The 11,190-nt window shown below is 39.9% G+C and overlaps 1 protein-coding gene across 1 annotated transcript in view; it reads right to left on the bottom strand.

Annotated features, from left to right (window-relative positions):
• The window catches only part of LOC100550182 (thyroglobulin), a 66,089-nt gene extending 55,169 nt beyond the window's left edge, over positions 1-10,920 (bottom strand). The window contains exons 1-3 of the mRNA XM_019614394.2: positions 10,819-10,920; positions 6,417-6,576; positions 2,810-3,009 (exon numbers count right to left, since the gene is read on the bottom strand). Of these exons, the coding sequence (XP_019469939.1) occupies positions 2,810-3,009; positions 6,417-6,567 (351 nt within the window). The 5' untranslated portion in view covers positions 6,568-6,576; positions 10,819-10,920. The remainder of the gene's footprint in view (positions 1-2,809; positions 3,010-6,416; positions 6,577-10,818) is intronic.
• Positions 10,921-11,190: the final 270 nt, after the last annotated feature.

Here is an 11,190-nt window from a genome sequence, read left to right as displayed (position 1 = left end):
CTCCAGTTTGTGCCTATTGTGTCTTGTCTTGGCAGAGATGCTCCAGTCCCTTAATCATTTTTGTGGCCTTTCAACTGAACTCTCTCCAGTAGCTCTCTGATACTGTGGGCCCCAAACTTGACACAGCACTCCATCGATATTAACTAGATTTTCTGGCTAGAAGTAAGTAGATTAATTGTGTAATCCTTGGTGTTACACACACAACCTAGATATATGTCTAGTTGTACATTTGCAATTTCTCCTTGATGACCATTTATACGATCACATTGTACAGGATAGACTATGTTGGGGAAAAAACAATCTCCAGGCTGCTAGGACAGTACACTTTTGTTACCTCCCTCTCCAGACTATGGTTTGAGGTATAAATGAGTAAAGTTGCAGGAAGGATGGAACTTGGATGAATTTTCCTAGCAGGTAAGTCATCTGTGTACTAAGAAATAATTAAAAAGAAATGGAAGGCACCCTGAAGTTTCTCTACTCCCTTACTCTAGGAAGGACTAATGTCACCTAGCACAATCCTGACACACTTTTAGTTTGTTTCTAAAAGCCACCAAAAATATATAGCTTTCCCATGCTTCAGGCAATTCCAAACCCTCCTGGCTGCACAGTGGAATCTCACAGCCAGAAACTGGTTGGAAAGTTAGAAGAAAGTGTCTAGTCTCCTCACCCACTTTTAATCAATTACAAACACGGTGGCATCACTCCATGGCTTCAGCAACTGTAATCTAAATGGGAGTTACAGGCAGATTACTGGGCTTCTGCCCTGGTCACACATGAACGTATCTATAAATAACATGATTAAATATTGCACGTGGCATGGGAAACTGCTGGGTTTAAATAATACATAAAGTGAGAGGGTGACAGAAGCTATGAATTGAGAGCATGTGAATGGAAAAGACTATGGTAACTGGAGCCTGGTAGTAGATCTTTGGGAATCAGGCAGCTTCACCCTATTTTCAGACAAGACATATGCTTCCAAATGCAAAAGTCCTACAGTTAAGTCAACAGGCCTCTTCTTACATAAAACTGCATTGGTATATAACTCAATTAATCAAAAGATGACGTCAAAAAGTATTAATGCACTTAATTTCATTTAAAATAGAACACCAATTCATATAGTGCCATGGTGGACTTAATTTTAATTTTGTTAAAGCAAAAAATCAACATTAATAGCAGTGACTCAAAATTCTACTGCATCTTTTTTTTTTTTTTTTTTTGTAAAGTAGGTATGCAATGTAAAACTTTTGATTTCTTCAGATTTCTCTGCTATACCTCCTGTAAAGGAATGTGTCTTGTTTTTTCTATAAGATGACAAAATTTTCTGATTTCATTATAAAAAAGGAGCTGCACACAGACAACGAACCATGAAACTGATTATATATAACAGATTTACGTTGCATACCTACTTTACAATAAGTCCACCATGGCACTGTATGAATTATTTCACAATACTATTTTGAAATGAATTATCCTGCTTTTGCTGAGGCAAAAGTAAGGTCTTCACAGTCTTGGGAAGAAAATTGCTGTTACAGACATTAAATCATTGGGAAGAATTAACACATCTGCTGCTCGTTACATTTTCCACTGTTTTCCACTTTTCAATATCCTACTGTAGAGAAAGGAGCAGTTCAATACTCATTTTATAAAAGACCAAAAAGATGCATTGTGGAACCAGACTCCAGCAACAGTGATAACCAAGATGCACTTTCACTTCCCTTTCATCAGTTGCTCAACTGGTAAATTGCACTATATCCTGTTACAGCTCTCAACAGGGTCATATCCTACCCTGTTTCAGAAAAGTGTGTTTGACTTCAGAGAAAGGGTAGGATGGAACTGTATTGTGAGAGAACAGGACTCTACTGGCAAATTACGTGCTATGTCAAAAGACGAGTAAAAATCTGTGAATTGTGTTAGGAATTATCTGAGAATGTCATTAAAAAATACAACTAGTGAACAGTAATTTTCAACAAATTCCCTTGTCTTCTGTGCTAGAGTTATACAATTAAAATGGTCTTACTGAGATATGGAGATGCACAAGGCAAGTTATATTTCCTGGCAAAAAAGAAGAGAAATCAAGTAACAAATAACATTATTTTCAAGGCAAGTTTTTAATAAATTGGGTCCTAGGTTTCCTGGACTAAGTTCCTCTGCTCACATTTCCAAGTATATAAAAGTCCACTGAAGATTAAGTCTCATTTCACAGCACAGTACTCTTATTTGAGGCTATGAAGATCAGTGGTAGTACTGAGGCTGACAAAACTGGCCTAAAGTCCTGAAATTCAGCATAGGAAGGGCGGTAAGAATAGAGAACACCTGAGGTGACGGCGAAAAAAATCCAAGCTGACAAACAAACAGATTTCAGAGGCTCTGAAACTTGATTTTCTTTTAAGTGAAATTGTTAATCTGTCACGAGATGAGATAAAGACCGGATTCTTCAAACATGCGGATGTTTGGCTCATCATTTCTGGAGTTCTAAAAACTGCTGATCAATAACTGTATTTATGGAATGGAAACTAAACTGTTGTCCTTATAAGTTATGAAAGAAAACTATTTATATAACACAAAAAAAACACAGTGACGAGAAAAAGATTCTTAGTATGACTAAATCAATCACCAAATTACATCTCCTGTACATCCTTGTGAAACACCTAACTCCTAGAGATAGCAATCACAGGTGAGAAGAAAAATAACTACAGCAATAACAGTTATATTTGTACTGCAAAAGATATGGATGAAATAAAACCAGCACCCACACACGTGTCACAGAATTGTTTCAAAATGAATCTGAAGCAGCAGGAATGTGACTTACCATCAGTAACACACTCCTGAAGAGACCCATATTGATTGCCTCTGTCAGCAGGTGAATGCTAGCAATGTCTGCACCACCACGATCAGCTCCTACAGACACCCGGCTCGGATCTCCGCCAAAGCTACCAATGTTCTGCTGCACCCACTTCAGAGCTGCCAGCTGATCCAAAAGGCCTGCATTTCCACTTGCCTCAGAAGAGCCTGTTGTGGGAAATAAATAAATAAAATTAGAAACAAACAAACAAACAAACAAAAAGAAATAAAAGGAAAAAAAACAACTAAAAACATTCTAATTTTTGTTAACTGCTACAGCTCAGGTATCAGTAATGCACGTTACCACTTTTTCTGGTGAAAGCAAGAGATAACAGACAGTTTGCCAAAACTGCAAACCTAAAATCTGAACTCATTTGCCAAACCATTACCATGCATCTTTATTCGTTAAGTGCTTGAAATAATTATCACTCCAGTTTCCAAGCTTCATTCCTTTGATGCACTGGTTGCCCAGAGAGGCAGTGGGTGCCCCATCCCTGGAGACATTCAAGATCAGGATGGACAGGGCTCTGAGCACCTGCTCTAGCTGGAGGCGTCTTTGTTCACTGCAGGGGAATTGGACTAGATGATCTTTAAAGGTCCCTTCCGACTCAAATGATTCTATGGCTCTGTATTGATTCAGACTATGATTTTGATGCCTGATGGTGGGAGACATGAATCCAGGTTGAGGTTAAAACTATGACATTCTAAGTAGCTTGAACTTAAATTAAAATCAAGCAAAAATCAGTGTTTGACTGGAGCATACTTCACTGCATCTTTCTGCTTCCCGTATCCATTTTTCACCTTCCTTGTTTAATCAATTGTATATGTCACATCATCTTTGACTACTTAAGGATAATATTTTCTAATTTATAATATTTCCATATGAGTACTTTGAGATTGACTGATGTACAACTGATAGAGATACGAGTTGTAAGTATTAATGACTTTGTCATTAATGGAAAAAAAATCATTTATTCCCAATGTTTAGATATCACCACTGGAAAGACTTTATCATCCACACCAGCCAGTGGAAATCAAATCTTTCAATTAATAGGAAAATAGCACTGAAAACTTCTAATGATGCAAATCCCAAGGCCAGCTTAGATTTATAACAACGGAAGCAAAAATAAGTAATTCCTTCACAGTCTCAAAAAAAAACCACCAAAAACAAACAAAAGAAAACCATTATTAATTCACTATCTACTTCATTTTATTTCACAATGAGCCATTTATTTTTAATGGTTTAAAATTCTCCATATTTAAAACTAGAAAAAAAATCCAACAGAAGGAAGAAAAGCCAGGAATAGAAACACAGCTGAAATTATCTGTTTATTCCATTGCCAAGATCAAATAGTCCACTTTTAAAGAGCAAACTTGGAAACTAGGGAAGGAAATGAACAGGCAGTGGAATAAAAAGCTGTCATTTTGTGGACCTGTCTCAGGCAAAGAGCAGTTGAATGCATACACTGTGTAGTAGATAGGTGCTTGCCTTCTGTAATGAAGTACTGAGATATCACAGCTGATTTAAGTAGCAGAACAGAATGTAGTGGAGGCTGGAGGCCAGATTACCGATAGCCTTGCTGATCATAAAGATACTCACAGCACAACAGTCATCACTATAATTCTCCTTTCAGAAGTACAGCAAATTACTAAATATATGGCTCTGGAAATTACAAACTTCTGCCTATAGCCATAGCTTCAGCTGATCAGGTCAAGCCACTAGAGTGAAGCAACGGCAATAAATCCTCTCTGGACTGTTTTAAAAAACCTTATTTTAAGAGCTTGTTGCAAGCATCCTGAGAGCTCCCTGGAGGAAGTGAAATCCATGTAAATGTTACAGCCACACAACGTGCCTTGCTACGTTAGTATGTTAAAGAGGAAAACCAAGGAGGGAAATACATACAGTTCCATCTGCTCTGGCAAAAACCACAACCAGGTTGCGAAACATACTGTGCTGGGGAACTGGGACATGCACTGGCATCCACAGCACTTAGACTAAAAGAAATGTGTCCTTTGACTTCTTGAGTGAATCTTTTTCAGTCCTTGAATCATAGCCTATTGTATAAATCTCGTGGGCAGTATTTTTACAAAAAAAAGGTTACACTTTTCGGACCACAGGAGAATGAAAAGAAACTGATGTTGAGGAGGAAGTAGACAATGTCAAACATATGCATTTCTGTTATTACTAAAGTGGAGAAAAACAATGGTGCTAAATTTAAACATGAAGATCCTGTTTCATATAACTTCACGGCCTGTTTTAGAAGAATCAGGCCTAAAAGACATGACCATCTTCTCTATTCCCTTGCCATCTAAATCACTGGCAATTCAACTTAACATTTCTGGGTGCAAAACCAGAGATGAGGTCGCTGGTAAGAATGTCACACTTATAGCATTAGTGGTGGACAGCAAATCAAATAAAACTTTCAGTGTATTCAGAAGTACAAGTAAGGTTTTAACTCCCTGCAAAAGCTCTTTCAGTAGGACGCCAAATCAACAACAGAACTAACAACAACAACAAAAAAGGAAATCTGTTGTTTTTCGCTCTGTCCTTCCTCCCCAAAGATCTCAGTTTGACTCCTTCATTTCCAGTTTTGCAATTCAACAGGAAAGGATATTGCACTTTGCTTACTTGGACAATGAAAATGGTATTGCTTAAAAAGTGAACTTTTCTGAGTGACCTTCTAACAATCTTGCTCCTAATGCCCCCAAAATCCTAAAAGGATTATCCAGAGAGGATCTTTCCTATTTGAAAATGATGGACAACTTCCAATGGGCCAGGATTCATCCAAGACTTTCAGCAAGAGGAACTATCCACATGAAAAAGCTGTTAGAAAATTCGTCCCGATCCCTCAACTGTGGGCTTTAATATAAATATTGCTATGTAATATTCAGTGCAGATAGCAGTTTCCACTTAGCAAGAAACCTAGGTGAGATTCACAGGGCTTAACGTTAGTGGGTAACGTGTGAGCAGTGCTGCGTAATGGAAGGTTGCTCAACAAGTATCCACACTCCCTTTGACTCTAGCCAGAATGCAGCCACAGTATCACTTTCATAAACATCCGGTTTGCAGTCATGAAAACAGTGATTCTTTCCCCAGATACATCTATCACCAACTTCATGTCTAAAAATAAGTAAGGAGTCTGTGGTGTAAACTCTCTAGTTAAAGAATAGGCTTTGCTAAGAGCGAGCTTTTAACAAAAGGAGAACGATGGCAAATATCTGCAGCAGTAACCCCAAATTAGGCAAAATTCACAGTGTTGCCAACAATGAATATTCAAAAGAGTTATGTAGTTAACTGTATTGGTCTAGCATTTGCAAGTGTGGAAAAAAATAAACTCCTAAAGGATATACAGCTACTAATGTGTCCACTGGAGAGAACAAGGAGTGTCCACCAGACAGAGAGAGCCAGAACTCCACTTGCAGTTATTTCTTGGCCATTTTCACTCCTCCTCCATAATACAGGCAAAGATACGGACTTCTAAGAAGTCCTAACTAACATTTTTGTTTTTAAGCATAACTGCTACAAAATGCAATTAAGCCCATAGTTACATTTATTCTAGAAATCCACAACTTACCAACACTAAGGAAGCCAAAAACACCAACCCTGTAGTTTGCTGTTACAACAATTGTGTTACTGATTGCAGCGAGGTATGAGCCGTCTATGATGGTCTTTCCTGCCTCAGCATTACCACTCCCTCCATTGTGGAAGAACAGCAACACTGACATGTTTTTGACCTGCAGTGACAAACAACTCAGTTAGTATTCCTGTAGCCAACTCACTGATGAGAATACAATCTTCCCAATTAAAATTATCTAAGCTGTTCGTAGCTCTTTAACAGTGAGCGTAATGACAGGACCTCTGTTTACAAGACTAGGCCTAAACTGTCTGTAATGAACTTCACATCATTTAAGAGCATCCAGTGAAACACAGTGTTTAGTGTGTGTTTTACTGTTTTTTTTATCCCCCTTGTAAAGAGTAATGTAGCCTGTTCCCAAGCTAGAAAGGTTTATTTTAGCGTGCAACCTCAGTTTTACATTTAGCATGCTCAATCTCAATGATAAGGCACTGGAATGGGCTGCCCAGGGAGATGGAGTCACTGACCCTGGAGGTGTTCAAGGAACATCTGGATTTTGTGTTGAGGGACATGGTTTAGTGAGAACTATTGGTGATGGGTGGATGGTTGGATTGGATGATCTTGTAGGTCTTTTCCAACCTTGCTGATTCTGTGATTCTATGATCTCTCTATCACTCTCCTTGGGACTATGCAGAAAGCTCTTCTGCTCAGTAGTGTGTTGCACATACACACACACATCCTACTTTCTGGTCACAAATATATGCACTGATAGGGCACCACTACCTCCTGTCTCTCCCTCTCAATTATTTCAGAGGCTTCTTATGACCACCATAAGGTTACCAAGGAAAACCCAGAGAGTGCAAAACTCAAACACACAGCTTTAAGGAACTTCTGATTCTGAGGAAAAAATAACTCACTGTCCCTTGTCACTGGTTCCCACTTCTGCACAGCATGAAGCATGGACAGAAAGATGAGAGAAAGCAAAGAGGAAATAACTTGTTTTCCCATGAAAATTCATTCTAAAATATGACTGTGTTGAACCATGGCAGCTAAGACCACAGGAAATGTGATGCTGAGCCTGCTTAGTCCCCAGCTCACTGCAATTAATCTCAAGGCTGGAAATAGCCATTTCCCACATGTTCACAGTGGGACATAACACTCTGACCCCTACTCTAAGGCAAATATTACCATACTTTACTCAATGCTGTTGGGATGAAAAGATAAGAAGTTGATGATAGGAGACAAAAAGAGCAAAACCAAGTGTGATGCAACACATGGAGCAATTTAGGGGAAGATGTAGCACTGGGGATGTACCCAGTGCCTGGACGTAGAATTCTCCTTTTCAGTCTGCATTGAGCAATGACAGATACCTTTTCTACATAAAAGTATGTTTTCATGAAATGTAACTTGAGCTTTAATCCCAAGGGATTGCAGTCTCAGAGTTCATGTATTTGGGCATTTTAGATGAAGTCTGTTTACCATAACTGCCTTCCCACTTCTTGTTAGCCATTTTAAGAGAACAGCATAATTATTTGCATGCTATAATTGAACTATGCCTCATTAAATGAGACATTTCCTATTATCTCTCTCTGTATGCATTTACTAGCCAATTAATTTGTTTTACAATACATCAGCTGCTGGATAATTTATTTGGAAAAGAAGTTGATTTACTCCATGTTCCCAGGCAAATTCAAGCAACCACTACAGTAAAATCCATGAGGTTCAAGAGCTGTCAAGTAGAAGAAACACAAGCCCTTGACTAAAGCCTTCTGGTATCAGCTGCAGCTTCTACACCCACTATCACAGAATCATGGAAAGGTTTCATTTGGAAGGGATCTTCAAGCCAATCCCCTGCCGTGGGCTGCTTGCCACCCCCAGATCAGGCTGCCCAGGGCTCCATTCATCCTGGCCTTGAATGCAGACAGATTAACTTCGAGTTGTAAAATCTGTACAAAGACTTCCGGCTGAGACATAGCCAGATGTCTCCAGTCAGCTTAGCTAGCAAGGGACTTCTTCTGGGGAAATCAGCAGTTCCACTGTGGTCTCATGCATGCAGGGTCCCAGGCCTCAGAGAAGACAGAGGCTACCAGTCAGCTGGAAGTCTGATATTCAGAGCCATCTTTGGAGTAGGCCTCTTTTCCCATGTGACTAGAGATAGGAGGAGAGGTAATGCCCTCTGACTAGGGGATGTTCAGGTTGGATATTAGGAAAAATTTCATCTCAGAAGGACTGGTGAGGGATTGGAACAGGTTGTCCAGGGAGGTGGTGAAGTCACTGTCTCTGAAGATGTTCAAGAAATGTATAGGTATGGCACTGACTGACATGGTTTGGTGGGCATGGTGGTGATGGATTGGCTTTTGGATCTAATGATCTTAGAAGTCTTTTCCAATCTTAATGATTCTACAATTCTGTGGTTCTTCAACCCTCTATAGAGCACTTAATTAGTGATAATTAAGGCAGAGATAAATTTGAAACAGGCAACCTACAGTGTTTTTTACACTACAGGATCACTTTGTAAGGAATTAAGCACACAAGAGATGATGTCAGGGCGAAGTTCTTCACAGAGAGAGTGCTGAGGTGCTGGAACAGGCTGCCCAGAAAGGTTGTGGATGCCCCATCCCAGGAGGTGTTCACGTCCACGTTGGATGGGGACCTGGGCAGACTGATCTAGTACCAGATCTGTAGGGTGGTGGCCCTGCTGTGGCAAGGGGGTGGGAACTTGATGATCCTTGTGGTCCCTTCCAACCCAAGTCATTCTATGATTTTATGATCTTATGATTCTATGATGCAATAAGAATGGAAATAACACGTGCAGGTAACAGCAAAAAGAGAGAAATTATGTTTTCTGGTCTAAGTGGAGAGTTTCAACCCTTACTCTTGCATTTGAAGCTCTTCAAGTCAAGCTGAAATGCTCTAGTAATGTCTCAGGTGGTGATGGTTATAGGCAGAAAAGAGTACCTCAGGAGTGCCAATTTTATTTGGAGAGTTATGTGGTACCTGTAGCTATGGAAGCAAAATGAGGTGATGTCATTTGTTTTTTCAGTGCTACGAGTCCTTTGGTGGCAGGGAGTAGTGCCCAGATGATGCTCTAGTTCAGGCTTAAAATGCTACTGAACAACCTCTCCATTTGCTTCTCTCCGGGGGATTCTACATTTGAAATCTGCTTAGCTAGTTTGACTTTCTATGGGAAAAAAATGTAAAACTATAGCTCTCAGTATGCGAGTGAAAAATAGAACTCGCCACAAGAAGAAACAGGAAGATGCCATGCCGTCTGCTCCCAGATACTTCTGCAAAAACAGAAGTTTGGTTTTCTTTGGCTGGCACATATGACACAGTGACTTGACCAGGCATGCTTCTAACTCATACCTGTACCAAAAGACAAGAGGCATTAAGTACGGTACTACTAAGGAAAAAAGCCAAGCCTGTTTATTCTATCAGATGGTAGAAAATGCAGTGCTTTTGAATGAGTTATCTTGAAAGCAGCACTTAAGCGGAGATGGCAAACTGCCTGGGAAAGCAACCTGATGTTTTCAATAAGAGATGCCTGTACTCAAAACAAAATGACAGTCTGGGACTGCAGGGAGAAAAGAGTCTTCCTAGTGATTAAAAGGGCCCTGCATGGGGCTGTGCGCTCTGCTGCCAGAGGTAGCTCTAGGTAGCCAGGCCAGCTCTTTCAAGGCACGCAGTGTGACAGAGACATCACTTGGTGTCACCTTCTGAAAATTATGGTGGAAATAAAAGCCCTGCTCCTTTATTCTGTTCCACTCATCAATGAGACTGGCACATTATACAGTGTCTTCCTCCCTAGCCCCCAGGGGTTTGGCCAACCATCTCAGCATGGTTCTAACACAAAGCTTTATTTTATAGCTGATTACAGTAAGAAATTCAGGAGTCTTCACGTGACAGTTTCTCAGGTTGCACCACTGGCTCAGTCATCTTTGAAAGCCCTATTTTAATGCACTGTTGGCAGGGCACAAATTTAGCATTGCTTTCTACCCTCATTCCTCAACTTTGCCTCCGTGGAGGTCAACAGGGAAAGAGTCACCGTGTCCTGCCACACAACTGCTGGTGGCACTGGTATTTGCTCTACTGGACACACTGTATCACTTCAGAGACATTACCATTTCTGTGCCCTGCCACTCCTCCTTCGCTGCCACCTTCCTCTTGTGTTCTGTTTCTCTTTCTGTCTCTTTCATGTCCAGCCTTTTAATTTTCCACCCTCCAAGTTACCCAACAAAGCCTGCAGGGAGTAAGTTTGTCCCAGGAAAAACAACTGAGTGCTTAATTTAACCTTGAAGGCCTTTGTGAACAATACATGGAAAACAGTAATTTGCACCAATTAAAATGCTTTGAAAAGAGACAATGCTTAGCTACAAAAAAATTCTGCTCATCTCCTACTTACTGTGGTGACTGGAACAAAGACATTCAGATATAAGCAGTCTTCACTGACAGAGTATGATGAGGTCTCTCTGTCTCCTGGCTGCCAACAAGTTGACCTATGGAAATCGAGAAAATTGCAATGAAAACTTGTACTCTTTTTCCATCACTGCTATTTGTTCATATTTTGATGACCTGTTTGTAAAATCTTTAATTCTGTGGATCTCAATATCATTTAACATTACACCCTTCCACACCTCAATTAAGAAATAGGTGGGTTGTATGCACTCATACAAATGCAAAAAAAAACACACATTTTGTATTTTCACAACTCTAATTCTTCCCTGAGAAAACCAGCACCATTTTAAAAAGAAGATGGCTGTATTTCATTGTTTTT

Source organism: Meleagris gallopavo, chromosome 3, assembly GCF_000146605.3.
Source record: "Meleagris gallopavo isolate NT-WF06-2002-E0010 breed Aviagen turkey brand Nicholas breeding stock chromosome 3, Turkey_5.1, whole genome shotgun sequence".
In the NCBI taxonomy this organism is placed as follows: domain Eukaryota; kingdom Metazoa; phylum Chordata; class Aves; order Galliformes; family Phasianidae; genus Meleagris; species Meleagris gallopavo.
The sequence above is the reverse complement of the archived record's forward strand: the minus strand, read 5'-3'. Positions and strand labels throughout refer to the sequence as shown.